The following is a 25463-nucleotide window of genomic DNA, read 5'->3' as shown; positions in this document are numbered from 1 at the left end:
CTCCTATGCAAGATCTGAAAGAAAAGGACTATACTGGGTCCTATCGCTTTTTTTAAGCCATGTTGCACAGCAGCCGCTCTGATGTGTAATATGTAAAAAAAAAAAAAAAAAAAAGCATGCAGAGGGAAGCAACACAAGGGAAGCACAGGGAAGAAGGGTGTCCGCAGCAACAACAGGAAGAGGGAAAGCAGCAACAACCTAAGGCAGGAGGGTAGTATGGGGAATGGAAGTGGGAGTTGGAAGAAGACATATTACCTGAATCACAGTATAAGCAGGAAACAGGCACTAAAAGTTGAATCAATCAGTGCTTGGTCCATGCTCCACTGAAAGGAACGGATGTGATGCTTGGTCTGCGCTGACCAATTAGGAGTTTGAAAAGAAGAGTGACAACGAAGCCAATGAATGGGTAAGAAATGGACAGGCGCTAAGCCCTTTACTGTACACAATACATTTTGCAAGCGAGAGTGCATGCAGCGCATGCGCTGTCGCAGGCTTCACAAAAACATTTAAGTTAAGAGTTGTTTGTGGCATATGCCCAGACAAGCATTGCTTTTCTTTTTACCTGCGTCTTGCTCTGCTATCTTCCACTCCCTGCCCACAAGCTCCTTCACCGGTTTATAGTCGAGCAGCGATCTAAGCACCAAAAGAGCCTTCTTCCTCCTCAAAGTAGTAACCTCATTCGCCACCCAAGCTTATGGGGAGCCTGCCTAGGTGGTGGGAGTGCATTAAATATGAGGAAGCCTGCCTGGTTGGTGACCGTGTATTAAATATAAGGGGGCTTATTATGACACCCCAAGGGTGCATTCCACTGGCTGACAAGGACATATGTCTGTAAAATGGTTGCTCCCAGCTAGTGGGCCAAACCTATGTGCATGACCCTCTTGCATGCTGCACTTTCACCTGCAGATCCGTGCCATGATGGAGTGGTTCTTTAGCCTACAATGCTTGAACACACTAATTTTACCACCAAGACTGCTATCCAATGTTTTCATGCTAGAAATCGTTATGGGCAGCATTTGTGGTGTGTCTACGTACTGTTTTCTATGCAGCACCAAGTAGTGCCATAACATTATCAGCTGCAAAATGCAAAATTTGCAACATGACATCCCAAAATTCAAACAAAGTTCCACTTGTTTTGGAAATGGAGACAGGCATCCAACTTCTTGAGAACAGCATAAGTACTGAACCAATCCAGCAAGAACTCTGCCTCAACCTGAGGTCCAGTTGTACGTTTTCCTGTATTTGGACCACTGGTGACTGATACCCTCTAGCAGTTGTCTAGAAGTTCTCTTCTTGACCATTGCCTGAAGTGCCCTCCATCAGTGATGCACCAGCAAGAGAAGACATCACAAGGCCCCAGGTCAGCCTGAAGCCACCCCCAAGCCATGGGGATGCCCTGTGTCAAAGATCAACAAAACCATAGGGGAGAGTGACAGGCTAGGACCATCAACAACCCAGGAAGGTGAGAGGCCAGAGTTGTGAACTGCCCTTAAACCCTGTTACCTTCGTTTGCCCCAAGAGCCATTGAGAGAGAAAGTCCTTAGACTGCAATAGTTAGCCTCCAGCAGAGTCCACTAGATATCCACCAACAGCCTCATTACCAATAACCTTTTTGAACACCAGTATCTGCTTGCTGAAAAGGAATCTTAAGTCTCTGCCAAACTCATGTTCACTTAGGTAAATCCCATGTGGATGCATAGTAAAAGGACAAATGCATTATCCCTAATAACGTGGTGAGGAAGTCAGAAGGCACCAAAGGGGGATAAGAAATCCTTAATGCAACAGGTAGATACACATCATGGTCCCAATTTTTCCCTTGGTGCCTGTAACCTTAATCCACAAGCTGTTGAATGGTGAGGTACCATACGAGTGACAGAACATATTGACTGCAAAGGGTAAGGAGGTACTGGAGTATGTTGGATAGTTCTGGTAATTACAACAATCAAAAGCCAGGTTAGGAATCCAGAGTCCAAACCCTGCCCTTTTCTGAAAACAAACACCCTTGAAGCAAACATATAAAATATAAACATATAAAATATTCAAAGTAACTGAGCTGAAACTACTTCGATATTCAATGACCGTCTCACTGTGTTCTACACTTAAAGTAACTTCATCACACCTCTTCCAACAATCAACATAAAAGTGGCAACTTGAGTTTGTCAAGGCCAGAAGGCAAAGCTTCACAAAGACTGTTAACCAGGGTCTCTTTGAGGCACATGTTGCCAGACCACACTATCACATTGTCCTGTTTGTTTCATAGGTTACTGGTAAAACCTGCCAAACCTATCTGGCAGTCATACATTATCTAAGTATGCATTAAATCAATTCATACTTAAAATCTCCCACTGCCATACTCTATGCCTTTGACTGTGACAGAGTTTGGGACTGGTTGCTACTTTTATACCACACAGCATGACCAATGATTTTCCTACACAGTTCAAGAAGAGCAGGATCTCTTTCAACGGTGCAGTATTTCCAATTAAGATACATTTAAATACAACTAATCTAATTGGAACTAATTTACGTATTCGGTGTTGTCCAGAAACGTTGGCACCAATCTGGAAACTATGACCCTCATTGGCCACCCTGGCACTAGACCATGAGTGCTCAGCCATATTTACTAGAGAAGAATCAAGAAAAAAACACGGTTCTCCTTCTCATTGTGGATCTGCTACTCAGAATCCGAGGCATGTAAAGAAAACTTGCATTGACTCCACTCCCCCAATTAAAGGGTCGACAGGTGGAAACTACACTGAGTCAAGGGAACACTGTGGGGGTCATTCTGACCCTGGCGGCCGGTGGCCGCCAGGGCCACCGACCACGGGAGCACCGCCAACAGGCTGGCGGTGCTCCAACGAGCATTCTGACCGCGGCGGTTCAGCCGCGGTCAGAAGCGGAAAGTCAGCGGTCTCCCGCTGACTTTCCGCTGCTCGTTTGAATCCTCCATGGCTGCGGAGCGCGCTCCGCAGCCATGAGGATTCTGACCCCCCCTACCGCCATCCTGTTCATGGCGGGAAAGCCGCCATGAACAGGATGGCGGTAGGGGGGGTCGCGGGGCCCCCGTAAGAGGGCCCCGCAAAGTATTTCAGTGTCTGCCTTGCAGACACTGAAATACGCGACAGGTGCCACTGCACCCGTCGCACCTTCCCACTCCGCCGGCTCGATTACGAGCCGGCATCCTCGTGGGAAGGGAGTTTTTCCCTGGGCTGGCGGGCGGTCTTTTGGAGACCGCCCGCCAGCCCAGGGAAAAACTCATAATACCCTCCGCGGTCTTCTGACCGCGGAGCGGTATAATGGGGGCGGAATTCTGGCGGGCGGCCTCCGCCGCCCGCCAGAATCAGAATCACCCCATGTGTGTCTTGCGGTCATGTTTTAAATTGTGGCACTGAGAAACAAGTTCTATCCCAGTTTACCACTTTTAAGTGCCAATCACCTCGTATATGTTTCAAAGGGCCTGATGTACTAAGGTCAGGTCTCAATCAGAGAGGGCTGCAAAAACACCCGCCTCTTTAATATTTTTCAAACAGTAGCTGTTTTGTGACCCTCTGTAAACAGCAGAGAATGTAGGTCTATGAGGGACAGCAGACCTTCATCCCTGCATTAATGTTCCCGACTGCCAACATTTTGTTTTGTTTTTTAAAGAAGTCCCTTTGAGATACAGATGCTGCTTTGAGTAATAAAATTAGTATTTAAGGAATGACATCTGGGGGAGAATGCAGAGGCCACAAAGTAGAAGCTGGCAGTCAGGACAGATTCAACTTAGTGAATGTGTTACTCCCCCTTTCAGTCTTCTATAAATTATTTGTGACTAAAAGTGTTCACAAACCATTTATACCGTGCGTGCCTACTCTGAAAGGAGAAGAGGAAACTCACTGCATGGCTGTTTTTCTTTTTCAATAAGTACTGATTTCAAAATACGCTTTGTAAGTTTGAAAAACTTTTCCAACAGGCAATGTGTTTGTATGTTGAAATACTGTTCACAAGGCTTGAGGTTTAATGAATCATAGGGTTTATCCACATAATAGTTTCATACATAAGGTCAAAATTCCCATAAAATGCAGAAAAAAGTGCTAAGATACAGCAATCAAGCACTAAAGTAAACGAAACCAACAGTCATTGTAAGAAATTGAGTTCTTAGTTGAGGGGAGTAAGTACCCAAATCAAGTAATAATCACAGTCTTTGTCAGGGTGAACCACTTAGGTCACTAAATAAATCGGAGCTTAACCGCCAGTAGCTATGGCACAGAGCAGACAGGCTTAACTTAGAGGCAATGTGTAAAGTATTTATTTAGCACTAAAACAGTAATAAAGTCGAAATGCAAAACAAATACACCAACATGAATTACAGAAATAGAGTAAACTTTAACAAAAGGACACCAAAATGACAGAAATCCAATAAGGAGATATGATTTTTAAGGTTTAAGTAGAAATAGGATCAAGTAGCACAAAGTGCCAATGATAGTCAATAGTAGTGTTGGAACAAGACCTAGGCACAATTTGACATTGATCACAGTGGAGCATGGGTTAGATATACCAAAAAGGTTAGCTGTGGTCAAAGACTGTACTTTCTGACTTACCCAATTAAGTCGCAATCCATCACAGAAATACACTTCTGTACTGCAGTGGATGCACTGAGACCCACAGTTGGCAGGCAAAGGCCAACAGGAAGGTCCAGTTGAGGTCCAGTTGCCATTGGTCAACTGGGAAGCTGCAGGAAAAGGCCACTTCCAGCTTCTTGTGTCCCTGTAGCTTTAAAAGGAGGTCAGCCATCTGACTCTTGGGGTTCACTTCTTTGCCCTGGGTACACAAGGGAGAGCAGGTACAGTCTTCTAGGCTCTTCTAAAATCTCAGATTGCAGGCTCAGTCCTCTGCTGATCTTCCACAGGTCCAGGAGAGTTCTGAAGTGGGTGCCTGCAAATGCCTCATTTATGCTTAGCACAATCTAGTGTGTGGAAATGTCCTCTGGGGACCCCAAATCAATGGGGTGAAGGTTCCTAGGGCTAACTTCACCTACAATGGGCATTTTCAAGATGGTAGAAGTCTTCAGACGCACTAACTTGGGCTAGGGTGTGTTTGGGGAGTGTCCTATGGTAATCCTAGTGTCCTTCCACATCTAGGTCTAAAATAAATTTAAGCAGCCCCTGTACCCTTAAACTCAGAGACAGAAGTCTATTAGGACATCTCTGAGCTTTTAGCAACAAAACCAGACAGTGGATGAACACAAATTGTTTTGGCACTCTATTTCTCTCCTTTGAAGTGAGTCATATCAAAAACCCCAGCAGACAAGTCAAGCAGGTCTTGATTCTATAGCAGGATCCAACACTGTGATGGAGAGTGGTCTGACTGTAGGGACAACTGAAGGGTACTGGTCTGGGTGTTAGCCACATCTGCTTGTGACAGTGCAGGCCTCTTTGAAGTTAACCAAGTCCTTGGGACCAGCTCATATGCCATCTTGTCAAGGGCACAAAACCTCCCCACCCCAAGGCCTTTTGTACCTGTCCTAGGAGCAAGCTCACAACTCACTCATGCCCACTGACATACTAATTACTGGCTGGAAGAAGGGAGAGAGCGAAACGTAGATTTGGTTTCTAGGGACTTCAGAGAGGCCAACAGATGCATTTAAGAGTCATCTTTTTAAAATATTTATTAGAAATAGGATTTCACCAGTAAAATTGGCTTGTAATAAATATTTCAAGAAGTCCAAAATTAATTTGTAGTGGTTTCCTAGGCACAGATAGCATTTATTAAACTTATAATTGTATCCCAATGCTTTCCTACATCCAGGAGCCAACCATGCCAAAGTGAAAACCGCTCTGACGGCATTTTCACTTTGAGGACATATTTAACATTATTTTTTTGCATGCTTTACTTTTAAATACCATGCACTCTATCAGACAGTCATAAGGCCTACTTGGGGGTTACTTATAAATAATTAAAAGGAAAGGATAAGGACAATCAAAAATTGTTTGACAGGTCGAATTTGATGTCTAAAACTACACACTCAGAATACAATGGTACGTCTGGAGACATGCTTTTTCTGCCACTAGAGTGGCTGGCAAAACTAGTGCTGCACTTCACTGGTAGCACTAAATTTACAGGCTCTGTGTATATCTGGTACCATATAGAATGACCTTGTAGGTAAATGAAATAAACAAAGTGTACTCCAATTTAATCATGTTGAAAGGAGAAGCACAAACACTTTACCACTGATTAGCAGAGGTAAAATGCATATAGTTCTACAGGCAGCAAAACAACGGATCAGCAAAAAGAATCCAGGGTGACCCTGCAGAATGGGCACATTTTCAACAGTTACCAATACTAGATAGATCAGAGGCTAATAAAGAACTTCTAAAGCACAAGAGCAATGCGAAGGCTTCTGGTTGATCAATGGCATTTTAAAGAAGGATGTTGTTGTTGATAAAAGGAACTAAAAAGGGTACAAATAATACTCAATGCAATTCTAACAAAGTAACTTAAAAAAAAATATAAAAAAAAAATAAGAAGGACATAACAAAACATTTTGCACTCGACCTACAGGGCAGACATCAAGTAGGCCATATTGCAGGATTATTGGATACCCAGTCTCCAGCAGCAGACGAACGCTCTCTGCCTCGACACCAATGGCACCTTGTCTGAGGACCTCAACTCTTTTCTGCAGTAGGGAGGCAGGAGGTCTGTAAAGACCATGAAGCACTCCAGTGATCGGTCAGGCCAACACAAAGGAGCGTGTGCTGTATGCACAGTCCCATTAAAGAGTGGGGAACTTTTCTTGAAGGTTGTGAAGAAATGTTTTTGGGAGTAGGGCAGTAAGACGCGTGTCCCATGAAACTGCGCTGAGGAGTGGGGTAGTGTGGCAGACTTTGCTCCAACATCCGACTTGCAATGCCCCAGGCCCAAAGGCTTGGAACAATGGCTTTTGCTATTAAGAGGAACATCTGCTCCGACACCAGCAAGTACTTCAGTCTAGTAAGAGAGGCCGAGTGGAGAGCCTGTCTTCCTCACCTGAAAACCCAGAGTGGCCTTCAGAACGGAAGGTAAACAATGAGTAAATAAGATAGCTGCTCATGACTACGTGCACGATGGAAAGCGAAAGAGAGAGAGAGAGAAAAAGAGAAACAGAAAGAGAAAAAGAAAAAGCGAGAGAGAGAGAGGGCAATTAATAGAAATGAGGGGGAGACCACGAAATGGAGAAAGTGGAAATGGGGGTTACATATGAGAGAGTAAAGGAGTGAAAAACCCTTAGGGAGGAGGATAGAGAAAAGATGCAAAATAAAGGGGAATGTGATTAAGTAGAAGTAATTAGCAAACAAAATTGTGCTGAGAGAGGTAAAACGCCATATGTAATAAACACATTATTAAAGAAAGGTTGGTAACCTAGGAGGGAAAGCAGCAAACTCTGTATCATTAGAGGGCACAGACCCATACAAATGAGGGAATCTCTTTGCTGCCCCCCCCCCCCACCCGCCCACCGTATTACCGACATGTGCACAGAGCCAACATGCCTTTAGAAGGCGCACTGAAAGTGCCCCATAAAAAGGTGGAACACTTTCAGTGCGCCTTCTGATGGCAGCCCTCTGGAGGGATGATAACGGTCCCATGGACCCGCCTCCCGCGACATCTTCTTGCAGGCGGGTGCAGTGATTCCCTGCACCCGCCTGCAAGGGCATATCTAATCCCTCTGAAAAGTGCACGCGGGTTGCCACCTGCAGAGAGAAACACGGAGCAGCTTTTAAACAACTGCTCCGAATTTCTCTTGAATGTACTGTCCTGGGGGCAGCGCGAGTATGCTGCTGCCCTGAGGTCAGGGCATTCTGCCCAACAGGGTGCATTTTCCCCACTTACACCCGGCACAACTGCTTTAAGGTGCGCCATGCAACAAACAGGGAAAGTGCGTTCTATAGGTAATACGGGCACAGGTCAAAAAGAATTGCAGAAGGCTCAACATGCAGCCCCCTCGCTCACCTTTTGGCTAATGAAGTGTTCCGTTACTGGATTTTTAACTTTTTCGGTGCTTTTTAAAGCCATATTAATGGAACTATGTGCTAATTTTACGTTTTTTTCTTTATTTTAGGATTTCTTTGTCCCATTAGTCACTAAGAAACGTGTGAAGTTTGTATGTATGTAGCTTATGCAGTTTGGTTATTTATCTTTTTAAGTGGCTCTCTTTGAGAGTTCATTTTCATAAATAAACTCGAAACTTGCCTTCTCCCAAACAAATACTGATCCTCAAGAGTTGTCCATCAACTCATTCATCAGCGACCAGAGGCAGACTGTCCATCGACAGCCAGCTCGGCTTCCACGGAGAACCTGGCCAAGCTCCCATGTTTGATATCCTTATCCCTAAGTCAAGAACAATAACTGGAGCACAACTGATAAGGTAACGATTCGTTATTGAGAGGAATGAGTTTTACTGAGGGGCATTAATGGTAAACTTCAAAAAGGATGTGCACATGTCTGTCTATTGCTGTGTTTCTTACACATTCTAGTGTCCTTGCCTACCATCCCAACCATGTTATCACTTGAGAGATGATGGTGATGATGATATGAGCTGCGTGAATAGGCACATGGATCTCCAACTCCCCATTAGTAGCAGTGCAAATAGGGCACCGCCTTCCAGTTAATACTATCTATATATAAATAAATATTCCCTCAATATTTATGTTTAATTTCCATTTTCCATATTATGGGACCGATTCCCAAAAGCCTTTAAGACGACAAAAAGTAGAACCACAGGACTAATACTTTGCATTTTCATAAATGTCTTTGTATATCCGCCACATTGTGAGTTTATTAACTAGTAAATTCACTAAGCAAACTGAACAAACCGTAGCACAAGTGTACCATATAACAACAAACAATAAAACAGAAAATGCATAGGACCCTTTTCATCCAAAGTTAATCGCATATTACAAAGAATCAAACCTGTTTAGTCTCTACAATTAAAACCTAACTTTAGAACACCAGTAATATTTGTTATCCCATGCAGTGATAAAATAAGACGTTATAACTTTTTCTTATTCCCAAAAAGGGAGGACTTTTCCCAAATGGTCTATTGTTTATAGTGTACCCAATCCACAGAGAATGTATTTCCTTTTTGTGAGATAACAAACTTTTGCCAGTAATTTGAATCGAAAGCACTGAAAAAAAACAAAAAAACAGACTGATCCTCATCTAACTGTCATCTCCCCCCGTTTGAGGTAAAACTTGTTCTTAACAAATCAAAGAGCATTTTTTTTAAAAGCGTATAGGGAAAACAAGTGCACAAATCCAACATGGCAGCTGATAAAGACATTTCTATCATACATGCAAAAATATATGTCGTGCCAATCACCTTTTCCTTCATCTTCTCAATCTTCTTGACCGAACTGCGCCGGACGTGCTTGTCCTCCGGCCTAGCGCTGCTTGCGGCGTCCGGCGAGCGAGGCGTCTGGCGTTCCTCCAGCTTCACTGACCGGCCAATCTGCTTCTCCTCCTGCTTCTCAGCCTCCTTCAGCTTACACTGAGCACTGATACTGTCAGCATTGTACATGTGGTAGGTCTTCATCACCTGGGGCGCAACGAGAAAACACAGAGTTAAATGAGAGATTAGTCACCGTGCATGTCAATTTAAATGTAGGAAGGTTTTTGGAATATCTGGCAGATGTTGTAACAGCTCAGCACAGGTGTCTGACAAAAGCACTGGTCTAAGAAATGCCATCCTATATAAGATGATTTGATTCCTTGTTAGAAAAGCATCCCCTGATCTTTCATAGGAACAAATGCTTGTACACACGAGAAGAAACTTCACCAAGTGTGGTAATGTTTGGACACGTTCATTACCAGAAAATGACGAAAAAAACCTTGCACGGATACGGTTATTTAAATAACATTTGTGCCTGTGAAGCCTCAGAAGTGTTTTCTAAATTGAGGGCCAGTTTTTCATTGATCTCCCCGAATCCGTCCCTTTAACATTTGTTGCAAAGTCTGAGCTCTTACACATCCGATTATATTATCTGCGGTCTTGTAATTTGTCATCAAATTTGCAAAACGGAAGTCACCTGCCACCTGACCTAACGAGAGACTTCCATATTTTTTTTTTTAAACCACAAGTTATTTTAACCATAAGTTTTAAGTATGTGCAATAGCTGGCCTCGGTGACGGGGTGGAGAAGCAAGCAGCCCTTGGTCATATCTTTAAGCCTGTTACCACCTCAGTCCCGGTGGCCCAAGCCTTACAGGACTGATTGCTTTCCAGTAGGATGCATGGCACACTGTCTGCGCATAGGCTTTTCAACGCAAGAGGAGGCCTTTCGGCTGGCTGACTGGGCTCACGCAATTGCAGTTCTTCCATGTTATGCCCTGCTGAGCCCATGTTGTGGAGTCAGGCTTGCCATAGCTTCCCACAAGTTAATGAGAGCTTCAAACAGGCTGGAGCAGACAACACACTCTTCACTGATAAACCTCTGTACAGAGTGCAATCTAGCTGCTTCAACACAGGCTAAGATGACCACTGTACGTACCACCTTCACTGGTGAATTTTCCATCCATTTAGGCAATGCGTTGTAAACACTATTGCCTCCGTCAGGCATAACTAAAGTTCAACTGTTTCTTTTTTCGTGGCAAACTTTAAGCTTGTCCAGCCCCCACTCAGAGCAAGATGGGAGATCCAGGTTGTGAAGACGCACCAGTGAGGGATTACTGCTCAGAACTGGTTTCCTTTCCCACTGCTGCTCTCCCCATCTGTCCAGTATGCCAGCCGGGCATAGTGCTCATATGGCCTCAGTCCGCTGCTGTGCTGGTCTTATTTGGGCCATTAAAGCTCATTCCAGATCTCTAAATAATAGTAATGGTCTGGCTCTTATGCGCACATATATTCCTAGGCTGACATCACACCCACCTAAAGTATTAATAGTTTTTTTTTTTTTTACCTTAGACCACAAGAAGTGTCAGCTATTTTCCTTTTATGAGTTATTAGCTAAGATATTTACAGAGTTAAGTACAAGGGTTTGAGATGATCTTTTCTTGCAGAATTCCAGACTGGACAGTAGCCCAACTGTCCCGTCACCTGTCCCTCCGGATAATCTGAACACCACAGGTTGGGATCCATACTCCCAAACACCTCTGGATGTACCTCTACAGTACACATCTCTTCCTAACAACTGAATCTTAGGAGGATGCATTGGCTCTTGGTCAGCTACACATAGTTAAAGGCTGTCTTTGACCAGGCTACAGATGAGCTCCAATTACCAGCGATATGCGCAAGTTACCAGGAAAAAACAAGCATTTTCAATGCAACGGGTCTCGCATTTGCTCGAGTTAGAGCTATTAGTGTTTTAAAGAAAAAAAAACACAGCACAATCGTACTATGTAAAATGCAGCGTGATCGCGTATGTTTTTAGTAGTTTACCGGTGCCGTGTAGGTGGGCTAAACACTGGAAAAGGCATGACGTATGCATGCTTTTCACAAATGAAAACAAGCAGATGTTAAAAGGCAACCCCACGAACCAATGTAAGTGACTGACATGACATGGGTGTGGTTGGAAGCCCAAAGCGAGATTACAGAATGGGACGGAGCGCTTTGCGCTCGCCCATAAAAACAGAAGGTCTCCGAAATGTTTACTTATCGAATTTTACAACTTGGTCTCACAAGATGTTATCCAAAAAGCGACATGCGCTTGATGACTTGCATAAGCTTTCTTGTGAATGGATCGCTGGATGTCAATCATGCTTTTTTCACATCTAGTGCCTTGTTTGTGGCAGTAAGCATTCACTGGAATAGCCAAATTACGTGGTTTTGACAAAGTATGAATTGGACAGGGAATAGAGGCATCTTTCTGGATTCTTGACTATGCGGCAGGAAATCCCTCAGCACGATGTTTGAAATATGCACAGAAAACTAAAGATACTGATGCACAAATACATTCATTAGGTAGCCTTCAATCTCCTTCCTACCATCTTCAATCATATAAATAGGACGAGGATCAATTTGAGTGCTTTGAAGCAGCCGTAAGGTAGCATGCAACACTATACCAGAAAATATGAGCGTAACATAGGCTCTTGGATAGTGGTCTACATAAAAATAGGTAACAAAATACATTTTTTGTGTAAATTTCAGTGGTTTTTGTTTCAGAATGCATTTCTGTGAGCACATTTTTCACTGTATCATATCCACTATTACCCAGGATCCATCTGAACATTTCAATTCCTCGCAGCAAATATATTCGGTGCGAACAGAAGCATTAACTCCAGGAACAGTTTTTGATCCAGGGGCTCGGCCTATTTTGGGGTCAGGGAGTAACAATTTAAAAGACAACACTGTAAAAGTTATTCAACATTTCTAGAAGTCAGAATATCTCTGCACAATTTAGGAAGCAAATGTTTCACATGACAAAATCCATCCAGTTAATATAAATCTGAGAGCAAACAAAGCACAACAGCCCTCAGACTTCCGACTCTCAGATGAATCACAAAAAACACAGATTCTTGGAGATAGTGAAGGGGCAGGGAAGTGGCTGTCCTCCTTTTTAAGAATACTTTCGGGGTTCAAAGTCTTAAAGTGGCGTTTTAAACACTATTTGCATCCAAGGACATTTTTCGCATAACTACATAATATCTCTAAGAACTTAAAAAAATAATCCAAAAAACTTTCACCAAGACAGGCCCAGAGGTTGGAAGACAAACTAATTCCCTCACGAGGTGCAACTGAGTCGCTGCTGATGGCTAAAGTGACCACCTCCGCTCACCGATCATTACATTTGCATTACTAAAAGTCTAAGTGTTGTCAAGGGTCGGTACAGGGCTCTTTGGAAAAGTTGGGGATATTTTGAAAGAGGAAATGTGCAATGGTGAGTCTAATGAAACCTGGGCATGTTAGAAAAAGCTTTAAGATAATCAATACATTTAAGTCATCTTTTTTCACATCTAAAGACACTCACTGTTAAACAAGCAACTGACAATAGAACACTTTCTCAGAGATGGACTCAAAATGCTGGAGTAAAATAAAATGACATGCTGGAATTGTACGAGAGAAGTCAGTACTTGGACACATGCTGTGGAGTTTTGTTTTTTGTTGGTTTACTACTTGATGGGAATATTTGAGTGCTTTGGTTGGCTGGTTGAAAACTGTAGGAATTAGCTATGGCAGGAAATGTGTTGCTTTTCAGGACTTGTGTCCCAAAAGTAAACATTTATGTTTTGGTAAGCACAGCGAGCAATTTTAAGAAGCTGGAAGATCTTAGCAAAGGAAAACATGGACCTGTGGGTGAGGAACAAAGGTATGCAAGCCGTGCGGGAAGTCGCTGGTAAAATCACAAACACACTGTTCAAGTGTGAAGAGATCGGGGCACCATACCTGGAGTTCAATTGCAGGAGAAATTATTCTACTCTCAGTGCAGCATGATGCTTTGTGTTCTCTGTGAAGGTTATTTGTTTGTGGTTTATGTTGCAATATTCTTACATGTTATGTCATGCATGTGTGTTGTTCTTATGAGTTACTTCTCTTAATGTGTCACTGTAAAGTCTGATATAGTTGTGGAAGTTTGACTATCTATTATTCTGTACAGAGTAATCTTACAAAGAAAGGCAAAAAATAAAAAAAAGTTGTCTAGATTTTTTAATAAATATGTTCAACATACAAGAAGGATATCTCGGTTTCAATCTTCTGCATTTCTGTTGAAGGGCACCTGTCGGTAGTATTTTCAGTTAATGGAATGGGACTGGATATATTCCTGCTTTTTGTTAATTATGCCATATCTGGCCAGTGACTCCAACTGATGATGGGGGAGGTGGTCCCATTTGAATTAGCCCCATGATGCAGCTTACTTGGCACATAATAGATTTTTTTCTTATGCCAGATTGAAAATTTTGTTTGAAGCATTTGCCGCTACCCTGTCACATTTTCTGTTACCACAGCTCCTTATGATTTACCTTTGCACAACTGATTTCTGCTTTCCTCTGTCTTTATCCTGAAAAACGCTACTAACTAGTGAAATATAAACAGCAAAGTTATAAAAAAAATAAAAATAAAAGTGCTTCCTGATAAACACAAACTTCAAAGGACCAGTAGGTCAATGAGACACATGTAAAACTAAGGACTAGTATGTGTATCCCACCCCTCATCCAACCCTTTAAAGTAAATCAAGGACCTCTTCAAATTGCTTCCAATCTAGGTCTAATCTACTAAAGTAACTGGGTTAAAATTGATAAGGCAGGATAACTACTTTCTTTCTGATGCTCTAAGCATTAACTTGTTGTACACACAAGAAAAGAGACAACTGGGGACATAACACTGCCCAAATGACCATGTGTGCCCTCTCCGCACACTTGGGAAGGCGCTAGGGTCCTCCAGCTGTTAATGGAAGCTTGGAGGGCAGGTCCAAAAAGGGATGGAGAGAAATGCGGATTTGACCTGTTGGTGTCCACCAAGTGGTCACAAGCCGATTCACTTCATGGCTGCACCAAGGAGCACAATTGGCAGTTTGTGAGTGTGACAGTACGAGTGTACAATCCCAAAAAAATGTATGCCCACCGAGAATAGGGCTGAGCATGCCAACTAATTTTAGACTCTATTCTTAAAAACGTCTAATAGTGTCAAATTTGAACGAAAGTTACGCTATGCTATTGTGGCTCTGGCATGTATGCCAACTGGCCAGTAACAAGTGGTCTAAACTGGATAAAGATGCGCCATGTGGACATGTAACTGTACATGTACAGTAGCGTAAAGAAATTCCACTCCAAGTACCAACCGACAACATAGACAACGACGTACAAGGCCCTAAAAGCTACCAGGATGCCTAGAATTGAGTTTATAGGAGCTTAGTACCATACATGCCAGCATAAACATGAAAAAAAAAACATTTTAAACGTATCAACTGACAGTTCTGAGAGGGATAAAAGAAGGTCACTTAATTTTACCAACTTAAAAAAACCTGAACAGAATTGGCGGGTGATGGGTGTCTTGGCAGAAGGGGAGAACCCCACATTCCGACCGGGAGAGTCATTTCAATGTATTCCGGGGTATTACTGGGGCTTAGTGGTCGATAAGTCATTCCCCCCGTACACTAGAAGCCCCGTGCTTTCCGCGAGCGATGGGGGCTCTTTACATTCAAACAGGCACGCAAGGCTCAGTGGGCACTTCACAGACCGGCACCACGAACAAAGGCGACGGAAACAAGCCCCCAGGGAATCACATTCTTTGGCCGGTTCGTGAAGGTGTCATGGACACAGGACCCGTGCTTCCTGCTCCGGAGCACTCCAAGATCACACAGGGGTCGTCTTCCAGGACAGTCGCAGGCCTGGCACGGAACCAGGTCACCACGTCGCGTCAGGCACGTGGCCCGTCACCACAGCTACGGCGCGGACTTCACTAGCACTCTAACCCCACCTTTGCCACCTCTGTGGCATCAGGAAAATGAAAACGGGAGCCAGCCAAGCCAGCAGGAAGGAACGCTTTCCAGCGCTGGATTTACCACAGCCATCTTGGCTAAGCCAAAGAGGCGCACTAGAAGGGTATGTGGGTTACCAGAAAGTCACGCTTTAGTAGCGAGACGATGAAAGAATGTCTTAAGCAGGATGTTTAAGCCCAAGTAAAGCCTCCAATCTGCTAAAAATTCAAAGCAGGAAGTCAAAGACTTAAACAGATTGCAATGTGCCTATAGTATCTCCTCACAATGAACAGCGTTTGAAGCAATGCTAAACTGGCTGATGGCCTGGAGTACTTCCCTTTCACACTCGAGTCACTGCAGCTACTCTGCATGCTCCAATTGTGGTTTTTAAAAATCTGAGTAGAATCTCTGCTGTCTTTTCTTTTCTGAGATATCGAAAACGAAAAGCATATATGGCCAAGTACCTGGTATAAACTTTTCTTTTACATTTTTTGTCACGGAGAACAAGTTACTTACCTTTGGTAACGCTCTTTCTGGTGGATACTCTTTCTAACTGTCTATTCCTCACCTTTAGTATATATTGAGACGGAAGACTGGCTCCCAAATATTTTTCAGCATAGACCCTGTGTGCTAGTAGGTGGTCATGGAGCTCTGTATCAATTCCATAAAGAGTCACCCAAGCCCTTGGACATCACTTTCTTTGTTGACTGTCAGCACATCCTGACCGGGGGGGAATTGGAAGGGGGCAGGAAGGAGGTGCCTTGGTGGCAATTATCATAGCTAGTGTGCAGATCTCTAATTTGTTATCTCTTCAGATGGAAAAAGAGACGATTACACAGAAAAGGGAGTAAGGATGGTTGTGAGAAATCTGCGGTCAGATGGAGGATCCAACAGAGCATTACCAAAGGTAAGCACAGATTCTTCACCTTTACAATAGATACTAATGGTGTACCTCTTTAGGTGGTCAGCCTGCAAGATTGCTCACATCAAAAAGTCCTGCAGGAAAGAAAGGCCAAAATATCCTTCCAGTCAAACCTGACTGTTCAAGTAGTTGTGTTTTGTGAACATGTGCATGGATGCTCATGTTGTGGCCTGACACACATGCCATCTGGTACAGTTGACAAGGAGGGTGCAAAAGGCCAATATGGCAAGAAACCTCAGAGCCACCCCTTCAGTGAGACACAGGACCAAGGGTGAAACATTGGGCCACAGCCCAACATCCTGTGCTCACTGATACTGAGGGAATGCCTGATAATGCAACATATCCGAGAAGGCTCCAATGAAACGGAAGCAGTCAGGTGTTATCCTGGCATATTGATAGTGAAACCCAACAGTATCAGGAGGTTTGCCGTCATCTGAAGGTGGTCCACAACTGACTGTGGCAAGCCTGCCTTCAACAGCCAGTCGTCGAGGTAGGGGAATGCTGGTAAACCAAACTCCAAAGGCATGCTACGTCCACCACCATCAACTTGGTTCAATCAATCAAAGAATTTATAAAGCGCGCTACTCACCCGTGAGAGTCTCAAGGCGCTTGGGGGGAGGGGGCGCAGGAGGGTCACTGTTCGAACAACCATGTTTTGAGGTTTTTTCTGAAGAGCAGGAGGTCTTTGGTTTTGCGGAGGTTGGCGGGGAGGGAGTTCCAGGTTTTGGGGGTGAGGTAGGAGAAGGACCTGCCTCCTGTGGTGGTGCGTTGGATGCGGGGGACTGTGGCTAGGGCGAGGTTGGCTGATCGGAGGTTGCGGGTGGAAGTGTGAAAGTTCACTCTTTCGTTGAGGTATGTCGGGCCAGTGTTGTGCAGGGATTTGTGTGCGTGGATGAGGATCTTGAATGTGATTCTCTTGTTTATGGGGAGCCAGTGAAGGGTTTTGGGGTGTGGTGAGATTCATTCGTGGCGTGGGAGGCCAAGGACGAGGCGCGTGGCTGTGTTCTGGATTCTCTGGAGTTTGCGTATGAGTTTGAGTGTGGTGCCGGCGTAGAGGGCGTTGCAGTAGTCTAGTCTGCTGCTGATGAGTGCATGGGTGACTGTCTTCCTGGTCTCTGGGGGGGAATCCATTTGAAGGATTTTTTTTTTTTTTTTTAGAGTGCGGAGTGTGAGGAAGCAGGAGGAGTTAAGAGCATTGATTTGCTGTGTCATGGAGAGGGAGGGGTCCAGGATGATGCCGAGGTTGCGTGCATGGTTTGCGGGGGTGGGTGCGGGTCCTAGGGCGGTGGGCCACCAGGAGTCGTCCCATATGGTTTTGTTGGGGCCGAAGATGATGATCTCGGTTTTGTTGGAGTTAAGCTTGAGGTGGTTAGTTTTCATCCAGTTGGCGGTGTCGAGGAGAGCTGCATGTAGGTTGGTTTTGGCGGTGATGGGGTTGTGGGTGAGGGAGAGGATGAGTTGGGTGTCATCTGCATAGGAGAGGATAGTGATTCCGTGTGATCGGAGGATGTTGGCTAGGGGGATAATGTAAATGTTGAAGAGCGTGGGGCTGAGAGAGGACCTTTGGGGGACTGAGCAGATGATCTTGGTGGTGGTGGAGTGGAAAGGTGGGAGTTGGACTCTCTGGGTCTGGTCAGTGAGGAAGGAGGTGAGCCAGTCTAAGGCTTTGTGGCGAATTCTTATGTTGTGGAGGCGTGTGCGGAGGGTGTGGTGGCAGACAGTGTCAAAGGCTGTGGAGAGGTCTAGGAGGATGAGTGCGACGGTCTGCCTTTGTCGACTTTGCTCCTAATGTCGTCAGTGCATGCGATGAGGGCGGTTTCCGTGCTGTGGTTCTTGCAGAACCTGGATTGTGAGGGGTCAAGAGTGTTGTTTTCATCTAGGTAGTGGGATAGGCGGGTGTTGACTAGTTTCTCGGTGACCTTGGCGGGGAAGGGGAGGAGGGAGATGGGGCGATAGTTGGAGAGATTCTCTGGGTCGGCTTTGTTTTTTTTTTTTTTTTAGGAGAGCGTGATTTCCGCGTGCTTCCAGGGGTCTGGGTAGGTGGCAGAGTCGAAGGAGGAGTTGATTATGTCGCGGAGTATGGGGGCGATGGTTGGGCTGGCTTTGTTGTAGATGCGATGTGGGCAGGGGTCAGAGGGGGATCCGGAGCGGATGGAGTTCATTGTTTTTTCGGTTTCTTCGTGTGTGGTGGGGGCCCAGGTGGTGAGTGTGGTGGGGGGATCATGAGTAGGGGTTGAGTTGGGTGAGTGAGGGGTGTGTGTGGTGGGTGTGTTAACACCAGAGGGGCACAGGTGAGATAGAAAAAGAGCATGGGAAACTACTGGCCCTCCTTGAACCACAAGTAGCACTTGTGGGAATACAGGACAGGAACATGGAGGAAGGTATCCTGCAGATCTAATGCTATCATCCAGTCACCTAGATCCAGGGCGGATAGAACTCGGGCTACCAAAAGCATTTTCAATTTATCAGTCATCATGAGAAGTCAGAGATCTAAGAATGGACTAAGGCATTGGCCCTTTTTAAATACTTGGAAATAGCAGGAATAAAATCAAGTTCTGGTTTCTGAGGCAGGACTCTCTCTATGGCCCCTTTTGACAAAACAGCCTAAACTTCCTGCAGTAAAATGGACAAGTGCTACTCTGAAAGACACTTTGATGTGGGAGGAAGATGTGGAGGTCGGAATAGAATCGGGTGGGTAGGGGAAAGGTTCTACCCAGGTGCCCATGAAAGTGCCAGTAAGGGCTTTGTTGAATGGTAGCAAGGGCTAGGAAGAGGTCTGCCTAGGCTGCAAAACTTAATATAGGAGATTGGTTTTCACCTCAACAGATGCCAACTGTAAGTCCAGGACTTCAGTTGCTCGTCTGACAACTAAAACAAGTGAGGCTTCCATTGAACGGCAAAGGAAGCTGTCCAATCCACTGGCATCCTGAAGGTTTAAAGAAAAGTTGTCATCATATTGTAGAGGAATTCATTCCCATCATCTCCATCGTCTCTATTAGCACCAAAAGCTGGTTGACTTTGTTCATCGCCTTGTCCAAAAAGCTGTAGGAGTGCTGAAGTGCTGCTCCTAGACAAAGGCACGGTTTTATCTAATTCTGAAAGAACTGGGATGGCAGAGTCAGAATTGTTGGACAGCGTGACCTTGGGTGAGATGAATTTGGTTCAAAGACTGACAGGACATTAGGATCAGCATCCTCTCATGACACGGACATGGTAGAAACCAATGTGGCTTATGACGTGGAGTCGACTCCAAAGTCAGAGCTAAATCTGAAATGGGTTTGGGAGGCACAGAGGACTGACCAGCCAAGAGCAATCAGACTGGAGATCTCCGTGGATCCATGGGGCCCAAAGGTGCACACGTGGGAACCGGCAGGGTGCTAAAGACCTGCAACATGGCTTTTTTTGAAAGCCTCAATCTGTTGCAATGTCACCAACGGATTCAGAAATTTGGGGTCATTGGGATCAACTGCAGAATCAAGTCCTCAGTGGGTGACCGGCAGCAGGATAGAAGGGCAAGTCTTCTTAGACTTCATCTTACCCAAAGACTTGGATTGTGATGAAGCCTCTTGCATGAGTGACCCCGAGAGCAGGAGTGGGTCCATACTCTTGACCTCTACTAGGAGCGGGGCTTACGTGACTCCATGCCGTATATGATGAAATACACTTTGGCTTCATGATCCCAGTTCGCCTTCAGGTGCTTATGGGTACACTCCTTGCATGATTTGGCGTTGTTGCTCGAATCTAAATGACAATCGCACACACACTTTGTGGGGTATCTGTCAAACATCCAACAGTCCCTACAAGTTTTAAACCCTGTAGTTTTAGGGGAAAAATGTTCCCTTGCACACTGGAAAAGAATGTGGAGGAAAAAATGTGTCCACCGACAAGAAAAAGTTTGAAGCAGGCTCTGTATTCACATACAAAGGTGCAGAAAGAAAGAAAGCCGCAGATGGGTGGCGCTTATATTCTGCTCCAGTCGCTCCTGGGGCAGAACAGAGTCAACATGGAATCATATAATGCCACCTGCCGGCATGCAGGGGCTATGATGAAAAATCATCCAGATTTAACCTGGGGATATTATAAAAGAGAGGAATCTGAGGTTAGAAGTATCCATCAAAAAGTAATTTACTCTGAAAACTGAACACACGATCGCACCCAAAAAATGGAATGATAGCCACATTTCTAGGTACTTTGTTTTATGTCTTTCCCAGCCAAAACATCAATGGAGTTTCCAGTGCCCATGTGATTTTTAAGTTAAGTCTCTCAGACAGGGCATATTTGGGGTTAAAAAAGACCAAATTGTGGGCTTACCAAGAATTTACACAGGGCTTAAAGCCTGCCCATTTCTTAGCACTGGTTGACTTTATTGTCACTCATATGCTTGCTTCTTATTTGATGACTTGTCTTGCTAATCTTGTTCCAGCTTGCATTTGTTGCTCCCCTGGAGCACAATCTCTTTACCATTACCTTGATTTGGCTGACTTGTGTCCTCCCACTCCTCACTTTAGGGAAGCACTTTTTCCTTTTGATTAAGCACTCCATAAGAATGCATGTTTTCCAGATCTCTTCCTTGCTCCATGTTTCTCTCTTGTATACTTCTCCTACCATCATTCCTGTGCTTCTTGTTGTTCTCTCCCTTGTGTGCAATTTCTCCATATTGCTATCACCACTGTGGTCTGTCCCAACTCCATATGTCCTCCCCCTCCACATTGCTCTCCCTCATGTGCGGCCTTACCCCTTCTTCTCTATGCTGCCACCTGCTTGCTCTTCCTTTGCCCTCCTCCACCCTGGGATCTTTTTTTTTTGTTGCACAAATCAATCTTCATTTTTTTTTCTTTTTACCAATCCTAGTGGTGTCTGCCATCTAGGATCAGTAAATGTGTCATGCGCATATGTTGTGGTGACTGCATGTGTCAGTGTTTTATGCGTCAGTGGAATGATGCGACCAGTTGTACCATGTCTTTTTTTTTTGTAACCAATGTTGCAGACTACTGGAAAAATCATGTTGATTCCCTGCCAGCACCTCAACACTGTACAGCATCAGGAAAAGCCATAAGCAAAGTCGATAGGTCTAAGAGCGGAGGTGAGACGTATCTGCTTTGCCAATCCTTGATCTATCTGATGATGCCAGGAGTGTGACACAAAAGCATAGGATAAATCTGAATTATAAATGAAGTCAAGCTGATCGAGAAAAAAACAGCTAGGTTCTACCTATCCAATGTCGCATGGTTGATCTGGATGGCTTTTATTAATGCTAAGGCTCAAAACCAGTCTACACAGCCTTGAATACTCTAAAAAGCTCTGTACATGTGTCCAGAGGCTCTAGGTATGGGTTCTGTATATCGAAGTCTCAAAGCGCCTGTGTATTTTTGAGATACCTAAAGCACAAACTAGAAGACTGTAATGCTAAGCCTCTGGCCCAAACAGATAGTGCCGAAGTACCCATGCAGTTTCCAGTACAAAGCGACTTGGCATCAATGCACAATTTCAGACTCCGGTTCAGTGAAAGATCACTGCATACAGCTACGGGCCTTTGCCTAGGGTGCCTGAACTCTCGGCCAGGAGCCACTTGCCCCAAGATCAATGTGGTCATAGTCAAAGTCCCGAAAGTCGAGGCCAGGTTACTGAAGGATTGTACGTCTAAGCTAGGAACCCACAAAAGGTGTCCCGTACCTTGAACAAGGCAAAAAATAAGTTTTGTTAGTCAATTGATGTACCAAAGCTGTCGGCCAGTTATGTATGGTTTCTAATAGATGCAGTTGGTGGCTTCTGAGTTTTTGGACATTTTTACTCTATGACGAAACATTCTGCTGCATTATGGAAGTGGTTACAGGTGTCTGATACTTTTGGCTTCAGGTGGTGCTTTTATATAACCAATAGAATTTTAAGTGTACTTTCACCAGGATACATTTAACTCAATTTTCAATTTCCAATGAAATTACTTGTAACTAACTAGGCAACTGGAATTTACACCAGGGAGCATGAAGCTCCCTTATTACGCCTCAAGAGACGCAGTTTCGGCCCCTCCCCTTACTCCCATGCTTGAACCTTTATTTTTAATAACATATTTTTGATTAGCAAAGTTGTACCTCATTCTCATAGGCAGGGTTCCTGCAGCGAAGAAATATTGGCGGCTGATGAAATGGTCCCACCTCACAGCCCTTGACTCACATCTACGGTCTCTGGCAACAGGCATTAGAACCACAACAAGAGTGAAGACCTTACTGTAAAGCACGACAACAAAGGCCTTCTCAGAGACACCGGGGTGCCTGGCGCTGCACAAGGCAAGAAAGAACCCTGTGGCAAAAGAAACAGGGGAGCAGAGCCGCAGTAAGGAACTGCACAGGGGAGCAGAGCCGCAGTAAGGGACTGCACAGGGGAGCAGAGCCGCAGTAAGGGACTGCACAGGGGAGCAGAGCCGCAGTAAGGGACTGCACAGGGGAGCAGAGCCGCAGTAAGGGACTGCACAGGGGAGCAGAGCCGCAGTAAGGGACTGCACAGGGGAGCAGAGCCGCAGTAAGGGACTGCACAGGGGAGCAGAGCCGCAGTAAGGGACTGCACAGGGGAGGAGAGCCGCAGTAAGGGACTGCACAGGGGAGCAGAGCCGCAGTAAGGGACTGCACAGGGGAGCAGAGCCGCAGTAAGGGACTGCACAGGGGAGCAGAGCCGCAGTAAGGGACTGCACAGGGGAGCAGAGCCGCAGTAAGGGACTGCACAGGGGAGCAGAGCCGCAGTAAGGGACTGCACAGGGGAGCAGAGCCGCAGTAAGGGACTGCACAGGGGAGCAGAGCCGCAGTAAGGGACTGCACAGGGGAGGAGAGCCGCAGTAAGGGACTGCACAGGGGAGGAGAGCCGCAGTAAGGGACTGCACAGGGGAGCAGAGCCGCAGTAAGGGACTGCACAGGGGAGCAGAGCCGCAGTAAGGGACTGCACAGGGGAGCAGAGCCGCAGTAAGGGACTGCACAGGGGAGCAGAGCCGCAGTAAGGGACTGCACAGGGGAGCAGAGCCGCAGTAAGGGACTGCACAGGGGAGCAGAGCCGCAGTAAGGGACTGCACAGGGGAGCAGAGCCGCAGTAAGGGACTGCACAGCTGAAATCAGACAGCAATAAATGCACGTCACAATGCACGGACAAGAGGGAGGGGGCTAGCAAAGCAGAGTCCCTGCACAGAGAAGAGAGATTAACGGGCCTCGGCAATCAGTGAGGACAGCAAGACCGACCTAACACTGTACCTGGGAAGAGGCCAACTGAGAGCTGTGAGTCTCACACGCAGAGCTGGATGAGAGGAAGCCTAGAAGCAGAGGTGCAGATATGGCAAGGCAGTGGGTGCATCATGAACACACTTTAGCAAGGCAGGGAGGGCCAACGAGGATTGCTGATCCCACACACAGGATGCACTTCCTCAATGACTGCGTGTCCCGCTTCCCCAGGTTTACTCCCAAGGAAACACTCCAGGGACCAGTACACCACATGCCTGGAGCTGGGTTAGAAGATGTGCACCCATCCGGCACGGGAGCCCTTGGGTGCGCTGAGGTCTGTAAGCATACAATGTGCACGGTGCATGCATTGTGACCAGATTTTCAAAACCGGGACAGGCCCTAGACATACATGTAAACTTCAGCATAGCAGCTGTTAAGGCCACAGGCAAAGATGGCAATAACAGAGCCCACCGCGCTCCCTGAATGGTCAGGTCTGCGATATTTCGACTAATTAAATAAAGTGAAGATCAGATTTGCCAACTTGAGTTTATGAGGGTCGGGTCCATCAAGTCTATGACAGCTGCTACTGCACATCTGGGAAACCATGACATTACTGTCTGTGAATGTACATTGCTTTTAGGTGGGACTTTGGCAGGGGAGGGCACGTTCTCTCCCTTGATGGAAGTGGTCTGGATAAGCCTAATGCAATCGCAAGGAGTGGGTGATTGAGGGCAGTTGTGAAAATGGGCACTGCCTGTGGTCTACTCGGTGCTCTGCTCTACACTGGACAGAGAAAGGTGATGTAGTGAAAAAGCCTTATTTTTAAGCAAACTGTACCTTGCATTTGATTTGTTGCTAAGGTTTGGGGATGGTGGTGGGGTAGACCTGGCGTGTGCGGTGTTTGGGCCAGATGTCCAAAACTCGGAATGTCCCAACAAGTCCGTGTCTGGTGATTAAAGCATGTTCCGCCCATGCAGCTGGAATTCCTCCCATTCCGCCCCTGTGTAGCAGTGCCCACCCCCGTCAAGATTTCCCTTGCACGTCTTCCAACCGCCAAGTATCACTTACCGAGTACAGCTCATTCAACACCTTCATCAGGTCCTCCTGGAGCTGCAGGCCCAGTTCTTTGCTCTGAAAGAAGAGGAGATGAGAGTTAACCAGTAGAACAGAGCGGGATTTACAAAAGCGGGGAGGTGGGTCTGAAAGACAAGAGATTAGGGCTGAACAGTGCTGCATGGCCTGGTGCTTTCCTATTCGTGATTCACTATGGGCGTCAGAACCCTTGGAAAAATATATCCCGCCAGATACTGGAAAGGGGGAGGCTGCAGAGGACAATATCCCAAACCCAGATTTTGAAGGACACACTGAAGAATAAAAAGTTGCAGATAGAGCAGGTCTCTCAAAAGCCAGACTGCACACTGCCTGTCCCCTTGAAGAGCTGTAACCTGAGGGGCAAACCCTTGTTTTGCTAATTATTTAATAGATACCATTGAGAAGCTAAATCCTTCTAAAATGTTTGTGTTTGGCTAGGTAGGCAAGCCAGACTGGTATGTCAAGGTAGGATCTTCAGTATCTGTGGACACATTCCAAAGAGAAAATCATATTTTAAAATATTATGACTATGCACTTTGTGTGCATACAGGGAGTGCAGAATTATTAGGCAAATGAGTATTTTGACCACATCATCCTCTTTATGCATGTTGTCTTACTCCAAGCTGTATAGGCTCGAAAGCCTACTACCAATTAAGCAGATTAGGTGATGTGCATCTCTGTAATGAGAAGGGGTGTGGTCTAATGACATCAACACCCTATATCAGGTGTGCATAATTATTAGGCAACTTCCTTTCCTTTGGCAAAATGGTTCAAAAGAAGGACTTGACAGGCTCAGAAAAGTCAAAAATAGTGAGATATCTTGCAGAGGGATGCAGCACTCTTAAAATTGCAAAGCTTCTGAAGCGTGATCATCGAACAATCAAGCGTT

General features: G+C 45.4%; 1 protein-coding gene across 2 annotated transcripts in view; it reads right to left on the bottom strand.

Moving 5' to 3' along the window:
• Positions 1 to 25463, bottom strand: part of SRGAP2 (SLIT-ROBO Rho GTPase activating protein 2) — a 488054-nt gene that overhangs the window by 206495 nt on the left and 256096 nt on the right. For both annotated transcript variants that reach the window (XM_069238579.1, XM_069238580.1), the window contains 2 exons: positions 24551 to 24613; positions 9332 to 9547 (listed from right to left, as the gene is read on the bottom strand). In XM_069238579.1, the coding sequence (XP_069094680.1) occupies positions 9332 to 9547; positions 24551 to 24613 (279 nt within the window). The remainder of the gene's footprint in view (positions 1 to 9331; positions 9548 to 24550; positions 24614 to 25463) is intronic.

This window comes from Pleurodeles waltl, chromosome 6 (assembly GCF_031143425.1).
Source record: "Pleurodeles waltl isolate 20211129_DDA chromosome 6, aPleWal1.hap1.20221129, whole genome shotgun sequence".
NCBI lineage: Eukaryota > Metazoa > Chordata > Amphibia > Caudata > Salamandridae > Pleurodeles > Pleurodeles waltl.
Note: the sequence above shows the minus strand (reverse complement) of the source record. Positions and strands in the feature narration are given on the sequence as shown.